We start from the raw sequence: 17,623 nt of genomic DNA on the forward strand, positions 1-17,623 counted from the left end.
TATCATAGGGCCACTTCATGTACAGACACCCTGTGGAAAAACGTTCCAGACTTCCATATTTATATAAGCAATGAAACATGCCAAGTTTTTTTTCTCTATTCAGAGAGGTCTACTGTTTTTCTTCACCATAAATCTCCCCTTTAAAAAAGGGCTAACAAGTTCTCAATAGGGTTTAGGTTAGGTGAGGAAGGGGCCATGTCATTATTCTTTCAACTTTAAGGCCTTTACTAGCTATCCAAGTAGTGGAGATTTTGATGAATGCGTAAAAATCATGGTTTTATTGAAAGATGCAGACAATTTACCTTAACATTGCTTGAAGAAAGTGTCTTATAAAAGCTGGCCTTAGGTTTGGGATTTAATTTTGAATCCATCTTCATCCTGAAAAGGTCCAACCAGCTCATCTTTAATAATACCAGCCCATAGCAGTGCCCCACCTCCACCTTGCCGGCATTTAAGTCGAAGTGGAGGTCTGTGCTCGTTATTGATCCAGCCACGAACCCATCCATCTGGTCCGTCAAGAGTCACTCTCATCTCATTAGTCCATAAAACCTTTGAAAAATTTTGAAAAACCTTCAGATATTTCTTGGCACAGTCTTGACATTTCAACTTCTGTGTCTTATTCAGTGATGCCTAATAATTCTGCATGGAGTGTACATCTTTACTAAGCTGTGCCAAAGAAGTTGCAAGAATTAAAACCCCCATACACATTAGATGGCTGACTTAACTGAGTCTCCCATACACATGAGTGCTCAACTGGCTGAGTGCTCCTGTGTTCTCTATGAGAAAGCCGATGTCTGACATGTTGGTCAACGGCTTATCTCCAGGAAAACAGTGCAAACACCAGGCCAAAAATGTACGCACCGATTGACACATCCCCATCAGTTGGCCGGTGTCCCCATGCACATTAGATCATCGGCTAATTGATATCGGCAAGTTTGGCAGACATTAGTCTTATGTGTATGGGGGCCTAAACACTCCCTTCTCTGCACATAATACTGCTTATGCTCAGTGCTGCCTGCTCCATTTAGCTTCTCCTGATGCATTTGGACCAATAATAGAGAACTACTTAACAAGTAACAAAGATCTCTTTGCATTACCAGTATTATGTGCAGAGTAAATGTAGGGACTTCGATTAATAGCGGCAGGGTGATGTCAGGGAAGGGACAACTTCTGCTGTAATGTGTAGCAGTAGTTGATTTAGCTGCTTTGCTAAGGTAAACCTTGTAAATTTCCATTCAGGGTTCCAAGGGAATAAAGTAAAATTTGACGGTAGTCGCACTTTAAATCGAACCACTATCCTAGTTCTGTATGTGCGAATCTCCAACTTAGAACCCAGTATAAGAGCAACTCATTTAAAAGAAATTATAATTCCCTGAAACTTTCATGCTGTGAATTTATATGTTTAATTTCATTGTAATTAAAACCATAAAACATACCCTGGAACTTCTGTAATAACGTGCCATATTGGTTCATTCATATTACATTGCGTATTGTGTTATACTTTTTGAAGGTGTAAATATACTTTTGTATGGAGCATTTTTAGCTGAAATGATTTGCGTACATTATGAGTATTTGGGTGTTGATGTATACATTTTCATCCTTTCTAATAAAATGCACTTTTTTTTGCATTAAACATTGTGTGTCTTATTTATGCTGCTATAAAATTAATATTTTGCATCTTATGGTATTAGTTATGAAAGCAGACAATGCGATTTACAATTCAATTGATATAAAATTTATTTTGTATGCAAATAATTATGCAGTTAGATCATTTACATAAAGCTAGAAGTATTTCCGGTATGCAGTTAGATTAAAGCATTAAAACATTATAATAAGAAGTGAAGTAGGTCAAGCATTTCTACAATACATTATGGAGCCTGTGGGAAACGAGATTAAAATTATATCGTACATCAGAGCCTCTAAAACAACAGGGATCGTACCTGCAGAAGGAATATATTAACATCTCGAGGAAATCTATATTACATAGAAGTGTCACTTCTTTCAAATGTGTAAATTCCTCATCATCATGCTATATGATAAATTAGATTTCAAAAGATTTCTATACAAACAGCTCACAGCAGGGCAGTTTCTTAGAACATAACTCAAATATTAGCTAGCCAGGACATTCATCTGTTTAAAAATCTGTTTCAGACTTGTAGACCTCATCAGCACAGATCAATGTTGTGGTTACCTATTTGCTATTTAAGCACTGAATATTTGAATTTTTCATATGTATCATTTTTATCTAACATACTGTACATTACTGTTTCAAAATGGTTAAGGGTGGACAAAGAAGGGAATGCATTAAGATGAAAAAATAACAAACTCAGCTGGTCATTTTCTCAGCACTCCAAAAATTCCTGTGGCCCCATAAGTGTTTCAACTGTCTGGTCATTACACCACCACTTCCAATGATTGATCTCAATGGCTATGTGCAGTTAATACCAGTGACTAACTCCAAATGTTAAGTGTGTGTGGTCCAAACATCATCACTTCTAGCCAGTTCACGAAGACCAATAATCCTTCTACTGGAGCTGCAGAGTTGGATTGGTTGTAGAATTACTAAGTATAAGTTTGCTTTATTTTTGTGTGTTTTTTTTTTCTCTTTTTAGCTCATTCTTTGCATTAAGCTCACTCTCCAAAATGTATAATAAAATTAAGCAAATCTCTCAAAATGTCTTACAGCCAAATTTGCTCAAATCGACCAGCAGATTTGATTTGGTGTGAAAAAAAAACAATTGAAATCAAAAGTTACACAATTACTGCTAAAAGATGTTTCTCAGATGTCTCTACTGACCCCAAAGCATAACAGTTAAAAAACAAAAGCTATACTCACCTGTCCAAAGCCCTCACTTGACTTACACAACCTTTCATAGCCTGTCACAGTTCCCCAGTCCTCCATGTGGGGCTTCAGCTTCTCCGGTGTTGAGGCCTACGTGGTCACATAGGAGGTGACATACAGTACATCATTGATGCTATGATAACAGGCACAACCCATGCAAGGTGGCATCTGGAGGAAAGTAGCCATATTTATCTAGCCCAGGACAACTGATCTAAAGCTCTATGACAAAACAACTGATACAATTTGCTATGTCACATGCTTGCAGTCATTTAACTATGTGATGTCCTGTAAGATAAGTTATTGAAGGTGTTTGACAGGTGGATAACTATGGGATTCTAGGGGTAATGTTTGTCCTTATGGAGAGCACCAAAATGGCACGGGGAGCCTTATGGGCCTGACAATATGTCCTGTGACTAATTCTAGTTCTTTTCCAGCTTGCTCTCTAGTGCCATCTGTTAGGAGTAGCCAAGTCAATGTTAACCATTTAACAATCCTTGCCACATAGGATATGCTCCAAAAAAGAAAAATCCTCAATTTGTAGAAAGTAGTGTTAAGCAAGTATGTTCTATTAACCCTTTCGGCGAGTATGTTCGGGCCGAGCTTCGAGTATTTATAGCTGCTCGGTGATAAGGTTGAATCGCTCCCGTGTGCATGACTTGCGACTGTTTGACAGTTTTATTACATGTGAGGAATGTCTATAATTACTCGAAGCTCGGCCCGAGCATACTCGGACAGAAAAACTCGCTCAACCCTAGTAGAAAGCTGATCTGGCGATCTTATTTCATATCAGTGCAGGGTATGAGTAACGGCAAACAAACAAAAATATGTTTTACCATTAAAAGCAAAATATCTACACAAAAAACAAATGATGATGAGCCTGAAACTATTGTGTTTTGGACATATTATTGCAAAGAACACCCAGCACACTGGAGAATTGTGTGCGCTATGGGATTGATGGGAGATAAGTAGTAGAAAATTGTACTAAAAAGGTAAGAGCTATTGGTTATACTGGTTGATTGGTAAAGGAGATTTTTCTTGAGAATTGGGTTTTCAGAATATTTATTACTGCAGAATTCTTGCTCTAGTTAATTAACTAGCCATTGAAACTGTAGAAAAGTTAAATTAGTGAAAAGTTATATGTAAGATCACAACATAATACTTTGAGCTGACACAGGTTTCAAATAACAAAGGACAGTGACACAAAGCAATCGTTTTGTCCATATGAGAAGGCAGGCTGCCAGAGCACTGTTTACAAAATGTAACCCTAGATCCAGCTATCATTATAATGGCTGCTCATCAGTATGTGTCAGGTGGTCTTAAAAAATTCACCAGGTCATGGATCCTTTTCAATTATTGTACTCAAGTGATTTGCACTTTGATTTTGAGGACTCTGAAAAGTCATTTGATTTCCAGCGTAATCTCTCATATCCATCGGTAGCATAAAAGTGACGGCCTTTACTCTGCCCCTAAAAAGACAAAGAAAAAATTAAGGAATATAAACATGATGAACATGTGCAGAGGCAGAAGGAATTAAATGTAAAAGACAAGACAGAAGATTGTTCCATTGTCAACTTCCTAAAAACTGTTTTGTATTTTGGATTATTATTAGAAAGATTATCTGGCACAATGGAAAACACAATGATTCATTTAATTAAATATCAGCAAAAACAACATGGGTTGTGACTCTACAGCCACACCATTGGGAAGCTTGAGTACCCATACAAAGCGACAAGTAGTAATCGTAGCCTAATAAAGAAAGAGTCAAGGCAGCTGGAGAGCAATCACAAGTGGTAGACCAGTGAAGGTTAGAGTAGGCAACAGATGGGTTGACAAGGTCGATAATAGAAGCTGGGACAATATATCAGAAAACAACATAGCTAGTAGAAAGCGAGACCCTAATACACCTTATTCCACAGTTACAGAGTGGTGGCAAAAACAGGGTATTGGTAAATGGCAGTGGTAATTGGCGTGGCACCAGAGAGGCACCAGGAAAAGCTGAAGACAGTGGCTGGTAAGTATAAGACTAGGGTCAGGGAACTTAGATTATCAGCACCACTCAAGCGCTGCAATAAGAAAAAAATGCTGGAGTGGTGCTTTAAGAGTTCTGCAATCAACAACCAACTTCACCTGCCAGAAGTGTAGACTACTGGCTCTTTTAGAAGAAAAGGTGCGGGGACTGGAAGAAAGAATTGCGACATTAAAACTCATCAAGGAAAATGAAGACTTCCTGGACAGAACAGAAGCGTCACTACTGGTCACGGTAAGTGAAGGAAGCGTCAGAGAACCTCCAGAGGCAGACAAGTGGAGGCAAGTGACCAAAAGAAGCAAGAAGACCATGGAGACACCACCAACCACACAACTGAGAAACAGATTCCAAGGACTTGTGGAGGACGAAGATGGCACACCTAAGGATGAGGCACTACCAGCAAGCAAAAAAGAAAAGAGCACCCAGAAGTGACAAGAAAAAGGACAGCCAAGAAGGGAAGAAGAGTGGTGGTGGTGGGAGACTCACTACTGAGAGGAACAGAAGCAGCTATCTGCAGAACGGACATAACCGCAAGAGAAGTATGCTGCCTCCCAGGTGTGAAGATCAAGGATGTTACCGATAGGATACTGAAGCTCATCAGTTCCAAGGATGTCCACCCATTTCTTCTGATATATGTTGGCACCAATGACATGGCAAGGAATGACCTACCGACAATCTGCAAGGACTTTGAAGAATTGGGGAAGAAAGTAAAAGAACTGGATGCGCAGGTAGTTTTTTCTTCTATCCTTCCAGTAGACGGGCATGGCGTCAGGAGATGGAACAGGATCCTTGATGTGAACAATTGGCTGAGACGATGGTGCAGACAACAAGGATTTGGATTCCTGGACCACGGTGTGAATTACCTCTATGACGGACTCCTTGCCAGAGACGGACTACACCTCAACAAACCCGGGAAACACACATTCGCCAGGAGACTCGCAACACTCATCTGGAGGGCGTTAAACTAGAAGAAGAGGGGATGGGAAGAAAAACACCGGACACGAACATGAAACCAGAGAACATACTAATGAAAGATATGAAGTGCGACAAAGAAGGTCCAAGACAAGATACTTGGAAGGGAGGTAAGAAAATTTCTAATACAATCCACAGGGAGAAGATTGGAACAAAACAAAATCGTGTAAACTGCGTGCTAGCAAATGCCAGAAGCGTGACAAACAAGATGGATGAACTGGAAGCAGAAATATCTACAGCTAACTATGACATAGTGGGAATAACCGAGACATGGTTAGATGAAAGCTATGACTGGGCAGTTAACTTACAGGGTTACAGTCTGTTTAGAAGGGATCGAAGAAATCGGAAAGGGGGAGGAGTCTGTATAAATGTAAAGACGTGTCTAAAGCCTACAATACGAGAGGATGTATGGGAGGGAAATGAGGAGGTCGAGTCCTTATGGGTGGAGATACATGGGGCAAAAAACAATAATAAAATTATCATAGGAGTCTGTTATAAACCACCAAATATAACAGAAGCCACGGAAAGTCTATTAATGAGACAAATAGACGAAGTAGCAAAAAATAACGAGGTGATTATTATGGGGGACTTCAACTACCCCGATATAGACTGGGAAACCGAAAGCTGTAGATCTCAGAAAGGAAACAGGTTTCTGTCAATTATCAAAGACAATTATTTGTCACAACTTGTGCAGGAACCAACTAGAGGGACGGCCCTTTTAGACTTAATATTAAATAACAGGCCAGACAGAATAACTGAGGTGCAGGTTGGGGGGCACCTGGGAAATAGTGACCACAACATTATATAATTCCACATGTGCTTCAGTAGGGTGCCCAGCAAGGGAGTCACAAAAACACTGAACTTCAGGAGGGCAAAGTTTGATCAGCTAAGAGATGCCCTTCACCTTATAGACTGGGATAGTATCTTCAGTAATAGGGGCACGGATAGAAAATGGGAAATTTTCAAAACAGTCCTACATAGTCACTGTAGAAGGTACATACCTTATGGGAATAAAAGGGCTAGGAATAGGAGGAAGCCAATGTGGCTAAATAAGGAAGTCAAGAGGGCAATGAAAAACAAAAAAAGGGCTTTCGGTAAACTTAAACAAGAAGGCAGCGAGGAAGCGCTAATATCTTATAGGGAAAAAAACAATCTGTAAGAAACAAATAAGAATAGCAAAAGAGGAGACAGAGAGACTAATTGCCAAGGAAAGTAAAACGAATCCCAAACTGTTCTTTAACTATATAAACAGTAAAAGGATTAATACTGATGGAGTTGGCCCATTGAAAAATAACCTGGGTAAAATCATAGAGGGCGATGAGGGTAAAGCAAACCTACTCAATAGCTTCTTCTCCACTGTTTTCACAAAAGAAAACAATTTATCGGAGGAAATGCAGAGTGATAAAGTAAACCCTCCGCTAAATATCACCCACCTAACCCAGGAGGAAGTTCAGAAACGCCTAAATAATATCAAAATAGACAAGTCACCAGGCACAGATGGCATACACCCCCGGGTACTAAAAGAATTAAGTAATGTGATAGACAGGCCGCTGTATCTTATAGTCAAGCACTCTTTATGGACAGGGACTGTCCCACTAGACTGGCGCCAAGCAAATGTGGTACCAATATTCAAAATGGGGTCTAAAAGTGACCCTGGGAACTATAGACCAGTAAGCTTAACGTCTGTTGTGGGTAAATTGTTTGAAGGATTTCTTAGAGATGCTATTGTAGAATATCTTAACGATAATAACTGCCTAACTCCATATCAACATGGATTCATGAGGAATCGCTCCTGCCAAACAAACCTGATCGCCTTCTACGAGGAGGTGAGCTCACAGCTGGACCGGGGAGAGTCAGTGGATGTTGTATACCTTGACTTCTCCAAAGCGTTTGATACCGTGCCACACAAAAGGTTGGTATATAAAATGAGAATGCTTGGTCTGGGGGATAATGTGTGCAAGTGGGTAAATAGCTGGCTGAGTGATAGAAAGCAGAGGGTGGTTATCAATGGAGTAAGCTCAGGGTGTGTCAGGGTTACTAGCGGGGTGCCTCAAGGGTCTGTCTTGGGCCCTATATTATTTAATATATTTATTAATGATCTAGTGGAAGGGTTGCATAGTAAAATAGCAATATTTGCAGATGATACTAAACTTTGTAAAGTAGTTAATACAGATGAGGATAGGGCACAGCTACAGGAAGATTTAGATAAATTGGGGAGTTGGGCCAAAAAATGGCAAATGAGGTTCAATGCCGATAAATGTAAGGTCATGCACATGGGAAAGAAAAACAGCAGTCACCCATACATATTAAATGGGAAACCGTTGGGGAAATCTGACATGGAGAAGGACCTGGACGTCTTGGTTAACAGCAAATTAAATTGGAGTGCCCAGTGTCAGGCAGCAGCTGCGAAGGCAAATAGAGTCATGGCATGCATCAGAAGAGGAATAGGGGCATATGATGAGAACATTGTTCTTCCTCTGTATAAAGCGCTGGTAAGGCCGCACTTAGAATATTGTGCACAGTTCTGGGCTCAGGAAAGACATATTGGAGCTAGAGAGGGTACAAAGGAGGGCGACTAAGGTAATAAAGGGAATGGAGGGACTAGAATACCCAGAGAGGTTGTCAAAATTAGGCCTATTTACGTTGGAAAAGAGAAGGCTTAGGGGAGACCTCATAAACATGTATAAATACATCAGGGGGCAGTACAGAGATCTCTCCCATGACCTCTTTATACCAAGGATGGTGACAAAGACGAGGGGGCACACTATGCGTCTGGAGGAAAGGAGGTTCCTGCACCAGCATAGAAGGGGATTCTTTACGGTCAGAGCCGGGAGACTCTGGAACTCTCTGGGAGAGGAAGTGGTGATGTCCAACGCACTTAATGAGTTCAAGAGAGGCCTGGATGCCTTTCTTGAGAACAATAAAATTACATCTTATGCTTAATGATAGTTAATTAATCCAGGGATTTAATCTGACTGCCAGATTGGAGTCGGGAAGTGAATTTTTCCTCAATGAGGTAAATTGGCCTATACCGAATAGGTTTTTTTTTGCCTTCCTCTGGATCAACGCTGCGGAATAGCTGCAGTGCACAAGAAATAGGCTGAACTGGATGGACGCTTGTCTTTTTTCGGCCTTATAAACTATGTAACTATGTATGTAACTATGTAGCCCACAGTACAGCAGCACAACACAAGCAGAACTAAGCAACCAGAGGCAAGATACTGAGAATTAGAGGAGGTAGGACAATTGTGAAAAATTATGTGTGTATATATATATATATATATACACACATAATATATATACACTGCTGAAAAAAATAAAGGGAACACTTAAACAACAGAATATAACTCCAAGTAAATCAAACTTCTGTGAAATCAAACTGTCCACTTAGGAAGCAACACTGATTGACAATCAATTTCACATGCTGTTGTGCAAATGGAATAGACAATGGATGGGAATTATTGGCAATTATCAAGACACCCTCAATAACGGAGTGGTTCTGCAGGTGGGGACCACAGACCACATCTCAGTACCAATGCTTTCTGGCTGATGTTTTGGTCACTTTTGAATGTTGGTTGTGCTTTCACACTCGTGGTAGCATGAGACAGCCTCTACAGCACACAGAAGTTGCTCAGGTAGTGCAGCTCAACCAGGATGGCACATCAATGCGAGCTGTGGCAAGAAGGTTTGCTGTGTCAGCGTAATGTCCAGAGGCTGGAGGCGCTACGAGGAGACAGGCCAGTACACCAGGAGACGTGGAGGGGGCCGTAGGAGGGCAACAACCCAGCAGCAGGACCGCTACCTCTGCCTTTGTGCAAGGAGGAACAGGAGGAGCACTGCCAGAGCCCTGCAAAATGACCTCCAGCAGGCCACAAATGTGCATGTGTCTGCACAAACGGTTAGAAACCGACTCTGTGATGGTGGTATGAGGGCCTGACGTCCACAGATGGGGGTTGTGCTCACAGCCCAACACCGTGCAGGACGCTTGGCATTTGCCACAGAACACCAGGATTGGCAAAGTCACCACTGGCGCCCTGTGCTCTTCACAGATGAAAGCAGGTTCACACTGAGCACATGTGACAGACGTGACAGTCTGGAGACGCCGTGGAGAGCGATCTGCTGCCTGCAACATCCTTCAGCATGACCGGTTTGGCAGTGGGTCAGTAATGGTGTGGGGTGGCATTTCTTTGGAGGGCCGCACAGCCCTCCATGTACTCGCCATAGGTAGCCTGACTGCCATTAGATCCTCAGACCCCTTGTGAGACATATGCTGGTGTGGTTGACCCTGGGTTCCTCCTAATGCAGGACAATGCCAGACCTCATGTGGCTGGAGTGTGTCAGCAGGTCCTGCAAGATGAAGGCATTGAAGCTATGGACTGGCCTGCCTGTTCCCCAGACCTGAATTCGATTGAGCACATCTGGGACATCATGTCTCGCTCCATCCACAAATGTCACATTGCACCACAGACTGTCCAGGAGTTGGCGGATGCTTTAGTCCAGGTCTGGGAGGAGATCCCACAGGAGACCATCCGCAACCTCATCAGGAGCATGCCCAGGCGTTGTAGGGAGGTCATACAGGCACGTGGAGGCCACACACAATACTGAGCCTCATTTTGACTTGTTTTAAGGACATTACATCAAAGTTGGATCAGCCTGTAGTGTGTTTTTCCACTTTAATTTTGGGGGTGACTCCAAATCCAGGCCTCCATTGGTTAATAAATTTGATTTCCATTGATGATTCTTGTGTGATTTTGCTGTCAGCACATTAAACTTTGTACAGAACAAAGTATTCAATGAGAATATTTCATTTATTCAGATCCAGGATGTGTTATTTGAGTGTTCCCTTTATTTTTTTGAGCAGTGCATAATATATATATATATATATATATATATATATATATATATTATACACTGGTCAATAAAAATAAATAAATAAATAAATATATATATATAGGGGTGAAAAAGTATTTACGCTCTTCCTGATTTCTTATTCTTTTGCATATTTGTCTCAAATGGTTCAGATAAATTTTTCACACAGGTTTTGATTTCTTTGTCCCTTAATAATAAAGACCTTCATTTAAAAACTGCATTTTGTGTTTACTTGTGTTATCTTTGTCTAATATTTCAATTTGTTTTGTGATCTGAAACATTTAAGTGTGACAAACATGCAAAAGAATAAGAAATCAGGAAGGGGGCAAACACTTTTTCATACCACTGTATAGGCACCGCTGTGCAAACATTTTAGACAGGTAAATAATGGGAATAAATAAAAGAGATATCTAAATCAAACCAAAGTTTGGTGTTACCACCCTTTGTCTTCAAAATAACATCAATTCTTCTAGGCACATTAGTAGAAAGTCAGTGACTTTGTAGGATTATAGTCAGGTGTTTGAGTGATTAATTATACCAAACATGAGATAATGCTCAACAATATCATATACAGTATTGGTTGAAACACATTCCTTAACTGAAACAGAAACAGATGTGTAGAAGGCATAAAGGAACTCAGTCAGCACAGAATGACTGATCAAACCAAGTACTGGTGCTCAGCACATCATTCAAAATAAACTTTCCCACCTGCTTAGTTACCATATATCTCCGCCCTTCTCTGGCTCTATGAAGCCAGAGCTGTCAATCAAATAAGAGACTGGCGGTGAAGATAGAGGGAAAACAAGCAGGTGGGAAGTTGTATTTAAATAAAACAACAAAAGTCCTAGAAGTGATGATATGGTCCCTACAAAGCCGAGACTCAGCCTCATTGATTATGTCTTGAATTACATGAAGAGAGAGACAAAAGTTTTTGCACACAAGCCTGTGAAGTGACCGCGGGCAAGGCCGCGCATTGGTATCTATAATCTGGCCCAGCAAGATCCCCACACACAGACTCTATCTTGATAACCGTATCTTTACTCGTATTCATTTTTAACAGCAAAGAAAAACAATAAATGACAACAGTAAATATGCACAGTAATAACGTGTAGTGATAAGCTGACCCTCACTGTCCCTACTCACACGTTACCAGTCCTTTACTCCAGAAGGATGTGTCCCCCGTCGCAGGCCTGTCTGTCTTTGCAGGAGGGCGTCCCAGCCGGAGAAAAAAAAACAGGAACAACAAATTACGCTGAAAGGAAGGGGTACTTCGGCCTCTCGCCAGAGGACCCGCTTACAGTCTCTCTGATCCGGATAGCAGCTTTGGTGGATCCCTTATGTAGTCCACACTCCAGTAGCAGGGAGTGTAATAGCAGTATCCCTCAGCAGTGAAGAAGCTGGGGAAGGCTCCGAGGATATGGTGTCAGGTAAAAGAAATCCCGTTGAGAGTCTCTTCTGCGCCACGCACGAGGGCCTGCACACCGTCCTGGCTCTTTTCACAGCCCACAGCAAACTCCTCGCGCGCTTTTTTCTGCTTCCTACTTAGGTCACGTGACTCTCTAGGGCCGGACACAGGAGGCTCAGTCTTTTTCTCTGTCATCACACCCTGCGCAGGTGCAACCTCTGGCCACAAGGTGGCAACATCATCCTGTGTAATCACTTCTGTAACAGGCTCTATATCAATAATCACCGAACAGCCAGAGCCTGCCAGCTCACTACACGCCCCCCCACTCAAAGGTTGGCAGTCCCTGTCAACGACCGGCTCCAGGGCGGCGATGGCTGTGGATGTGACAGGGGGCGGCTGGGAAGAGGGCCACACATATTGGTCTCTGTAGGACTGTCCTGGAGGTACCCCTGCAGTGGTCCTCGTTGTCCGCCTAACGGGTTGGATCCCCTCTCTCCTATCAGTCACCCCACTCTCTTTCCCAGTCGACATGTCAGTAGAGGAGGTAATTGGTTCAAGTGCGTCAGTCGGACGGACAGGGGTAGGCATGCATTCAGTCTCTACATCCCCGGGGTCAGTGTCTCCGACAGTATTAGTGATATCCATCTCTCTAGGTATCACAGTAGGGGAGTCAGGCTGGGAATGGCAGGGGCGCAACATATTACGGTGCAAAGTTCGGATGCTGCCGCTGTCTTCGCCCTGCACTCGATAGACGGGGCCACCGGGGTACGGCTGTCCAATTACTCGATAGACTTCGGTCTCCCACTTGGGCCGGAGTTTACCTTGCGGCTTCTTTATTCGGACTAGGACCAGTTGACCAACATTCAGTGGGTCTTCTTGTACCGGAAGTGGGTCAGCGTGTACTTGATCCTGAATTTGTCGGCCTACTAGCCGGTAGACAGTCTCCATTCTCTGGCGGTGTGTTTGTAGCCAGGAAGGATAGGTACCACAGGTATCTTCTTCGGAGCTAGACAGTTGCAACTCATGGATGTGACGCGCCCCCTGGGCCATATTCTTTAGGGGGAATATCCGGAGCCGGATCAGATGGGGGTTGTAGTCTTCCGAGTGGCTGTGACCCGGTCCGTGCCCAGGGTGTCAAACTCAGTTGTATGTGGCAGTCCTACAGATATTATTAAGTTCTTAATGTCGACTACGCCACCCGTTGTATTGCGGTCACTATGGCCGCCGCTGCAGCAGGGTCCGCTGAGGCTGATGGTGTTGGTGCAGCTATTGATAGTATAACCCCCAACGGGTGGGGTATAGCCTCAGGGGGTCAGGTGCAGAGGATGGGGGTTGTGGTGGTGCAGCATAGGTGTTAAATGAAGACAGAGTCGGGTTATGCAGTTTAGGGTATTTACTCACTGCTGATGTTCCGGTCACTCCAGCTTCAAGTGACCTCCCGAGCCGTGCTGCATCCACCAGGTCCTGGATCCAGCCAAACCCCAAGCGAGTCCGGAGCGTGACCCTGAGCTCTCCTTCTGTCCTTTCTCTGGCCGTCCCCACTAGTGATCCACCCAGGTCCAGCTCCCTCGGGCCTTCTGTTGGGAGACCCTTGGCCTTGGGTTCCCTGACCCTCCACGTGGTATGCCTTCGGGGTGGATGTGGTGGGTGGCCGTGGCAGACGCTGCCCACGGCCTCCGGTCTCTGGCTGGGGTGTGTTTTTGCCCCCACCAGCTTGGGTTCCGGTACCCTGATGCCGACTCTTCGCCCGTGGATTGGATTTGGGGTCTCAGAGTCCTCTCTTCTGTTTCCCCCTCTGGGTCTCTCTTGCTTTCTCCTCTCTCTCTCTCTGGGGCTGCTCTGCTCCTCTGCTTCTTACTCTGACAGACTGACTGACTGACCCTGTTCTTTGATGGTGCCCACCTTATATACACCCTCTATGTGTGAGCTCAGGTGACCAGCACCCAATGAGCTCCTATCTTTACCCAGGCTGCTCCCCCTATCTGCCCCTACACTACTTGGGATGTACCACCCCCCTCCCACTCCAGCCAGGAACAGACTCGGTCGTACCTGCACATTTCTAAGTGGGAGTACCGTCGGCCTGCTCCTCGGAAATGGGATGTATGTAGTGCATGCAGCCTACCGAGCTCAGTTCCACACTCCATCCTTACCCGGGAGTGGAATATCACACCTCTGGGTTGAGGTGCAATACCCCTGTAGCAGCCGAATCCTCAGGGTGCTACATTCCCCCCTGGTAAATCACAGCACGTCCTCGGGCTGTAAGACATAACACCAAAAACATACAAATTTTTGCATAAACATATAAAACATATAAAACATTATATATATATATTTCAATATAAAACATTCTCGTCGCCTCTGGCTCCTCCTCCGGTCACTGTGCAACGTGTGACCGGGTAAAGTGCGACAGTCTCTCTGGAAAACTGGTTTTCCTATAAAACCGGTAGGGGGCGCTTTAGGACGCGCAACTATATACAGGGATTATGGCCGCTCTCAGTCCTCGACCAGGTATTAGGGAGGAATGACCGCTCTCAGTCCTCGGTCAGTGGGATTAAGGAAAATACGGGTAACAGTTCACACATGCTGGTCCCAACGGGGACTATATTAGCAGCAACAGTTTCAGTTCAGTTTCAGTTTCAGTTCACGGTTTCAGTTTCAGTTTCAGTTCACGGTTTCAGTTTCACGGTGCCCCGACGGGCAACTATATACAGCTTCTGCTTCGCTGTCCTTAGCGACGGCGTCCTCCTGCTCTTGCTTTATGGTTACCTTTGGCTTCAGACCCGTCCGGGTCCTCTCCCAGATGCGGCACTCTTGGTCTTATGGGCGCGGTGGTGGTGGCGCCCGGGTTGCCCGGGCCTTGCGGCCAGGCCTGGGGTATCTGGAAGGTAAAGGGCACCGTAAGGACGGCGGCGCCCTGGGCTACTTGGCCCTGCGACCAGGCCGGGGGCTCCGCGGAGGTAGGGGGCGCTGTTGGTATTGCGGCGCCCGGGGGTACTAGGCCTTGCGACCAGGCTGGTGGTACTTCCTGCTTGGTCACGCTCGGGGTCGAGGCGTGTGACGTCACAGGGGTCGCGGCTCCCGTTTGAGGCCTAGTCTGCGGCGGTGACGTTGCAGCGACGGGCACGGCAGGATAGACTTCGGGCTCTGCGACGGGGAGCTGGGGCAGGTACGCGGTTTCCCGGTTTGGGGTATAGACGTCCCCTTTACCTGCCTCCACTCGTTCGGCTCCCTTCTCGGCGCCGTCTCCAGCCTTCAGTCCTCCCGCGCCATCCTCAGAGGCGGTCTGTCTCCTCGTCTCGGGTGGCGTGCTCCGCTGACAGGTCTCGGTCTGCTGGGCCATCTCACGGCTCCACTCCGCCAACGTCTCTCGCTGCACCCGGGCCATCCTCCTTGCGAGGCCCTCCAGAGCGGTCTGTGCACACTCCCGGTCTCGGGGGAGCTGTGCTAGGACCTCCACTAGGCCTAGTGGGGTCGTTGTTTCCAGCAGGCTCCTGACCAACGGGTCGGTGCTGCTCTGCTCTCCTACTGTTGTCTCCAGCAGGCTCCTGGCCAGCGGGCCGGTGCTGCTCTGCTCTCCCTCCTCGGTTTCTAGCAGGCTCCTGGCCAACGGGCCGGTGCTGCTCTGCTTTCTCGCCATCTCCGGGTAAGCTCCTCCGATACTCTTCTCCAGGCTTCTTGCCTCCGGGTGCGCTCGCTCTAGACTCTCCAGGCGGCACCCATCTTTGTTCTCTCCTTTCGTCTCCTCCCCTCTCGAGGGCGGTCCCGGGGCCACTTGGTGACTGTCAGCTCCAGGGGCTGTTCTTTCACGCTGACAGACACCTCTAGCATCACAGTCTCTGTTGGTGGGGGCGGTTTCCACTTTTGGCGCCATTTTCGGTCCTGGCCCACGATGGGAGGTGGCCTCTTACCACCCTCTGGCACGCCCATAATGGCGTCCGCTCTTCCAAGGCGGGAAACCTTAGGAAATGGCGGGAATCGCTTCCCAGTGGCGGGAAACTCTTCAGATGGCGGGAAAACGCTGTTAATGGCGGACAACCGGCAGGAATCGACTGGTGATGGGGTCCGATGGCGGGGACCCTCCGGAACCGGCAGGAGACTTCTTTTTGAGGTAAACTCATTCTTTTCTTCAGGCACGCAGTACCCGGGTGTTGCGGGCACGTAATCCTGCCGACTACGCCAAAGTTGACGCGCCCCCTGGGCCATATTCTTTAGGGGGAATATCCGGAGCCGGATCAGATGGGGGTTGTAGTCTTCCGAGTGGCTGTGACCCGGTCCGTGCCCAGGGTGTCAAACTCAGTTGTATGTGGCAGTCCTACAGATGTTATTAAGTTCTTAATGTCGACTACGCCACCCGTTGTATTGCGGTCACTATGGCCGCCGCTGCAGCAGGGTCCGCTGAGGCTGATGGTGTTGGTGCAGCTATTGATAGTATAACCCCCAACGGGTGGGGTATAGCCTCAGGGGGTCAGGTGCAGAGGATGGGGGTTGTGGTGGTGCAGCATAGGTGTTAAATGAAGACAGAGTCGGGTTATGCAGTTTAGGGTATTTACTCACTGCTGATGTTCCGGTCACTCCAGCTTCAAGTGACCTCCCGAGCCGTGCTGCATCCACCAGGTCCTGGATCCAGCCAACCCCCAAGCGAGTCCGGAGCGTGACCCTGAGCTCTCCTTCTGTCCTTTCTCTGGCCGTCCCCACTAGTGATCCACCCAGGTCCAGCTCCCTCGGGCCTTCTGTTGGGAGACCCTTGGCCTTGGGTTCCCTGACCCTCCACGTGGTATGCCTTCGGGGTGGATGTGGTGGGTGGCCGTGGCAGACGCTGCCCACGGCCTCCGGTCTCTGGCTGGGGTGTGTTTTTGCCCCCACCAGCTTGGGTTCCGGTACCCTGATGCCGACTCTTCGCCCGTGGATTGGATTTGGGGTCTCAGAGTCCTCTCTTCTGTTTCCCCCTCTGGGTCTCTCTTGCTTTCTCCTCTCTCTCTCTCTGGGGCTGCTCTGCTCCTCTGCTTCTTACTCTGACAGACTGACTGACTGACCCTGTTCTTTGATGGTGCCCACCTTATATACACCCTCTATGTGTGAGCTCAGGTGACCAGCACCCAATGAGCTCCTATCTTTACCCAGGCTGCTCCCCCTATCTGCCCCTACACTACTTGGGATGTACCACCCCCCTCCCACTCCAGCCAGGAACAGACTCGGTCGTACCTGCACATTTCTAAGTGGGAGTACCGTCGGCCTGCTCCTCGGAAATGGGATGTATGTAGTGCATGCAGCCTACCGAGCTCAGTTCCACACTCCATCCTTACCCGGGAGTGGAATATCACACCTCTGGGTTGAGGTGCAATACCCCTGTAGCAGCCGAATCCTCAGGGTGCTACAGATGTCTTTGCCTGGACGGCCAAAGAGAAGGGTGTATGGGGTGTATCCGGTGACGGAATGGACCTGATTATTATAGGCCCACAGCAGTTCCGGGAGGAATCGAGGCCAGTCGGGCTTTTTGTCTTCAGCCAAA

General features: G+C 46.2%; 1 protein-coding gene across 1 annotated transcript in view; it reads right to left on the bottom strand.

Annotated features, from left to right (window-relative positions):
• Positions 1-1,804: 1,804 nt before the first annotated feature.
• CCDC195 (coiled-coil domain containing 195) overlaps positions 1,805-17,623 on the bottom strand; it is a 44,795-nt gene continuing 28,976 nt past the window's right edge. The window contains exon 3 of the mRNA XM_073673500.1: positions 1,805-4,308. Coding sequence (XP_073529601.1) covers positions 4,176-4,308 — 133 coding nt within the window. The 3' untranslated portion in view covers positions 1,805-4,175. The remainder of the gene's footprint in view (positions 4,309-17,623) is intronic.

The sequence above is a fragment of the Phyllobates terribilis genome, unplaced genomic scaffold, assembly GCF_046119375.1.
Source record: "Phyllobates terribilis strain yellow unplaced genomic scaffold, ASM4611937v1 Scaffold_3__8_contigs__length_932513732, whole genome shotgun sequence".
In the NCBI taxonomy this organism is placed as follows: domain Eukaryota; kingdom Metazoa; phylum Chordata; class Amphibia; order Anura; family Dendrobatidae; genus Phyllobates; species Phyllobates terribilis.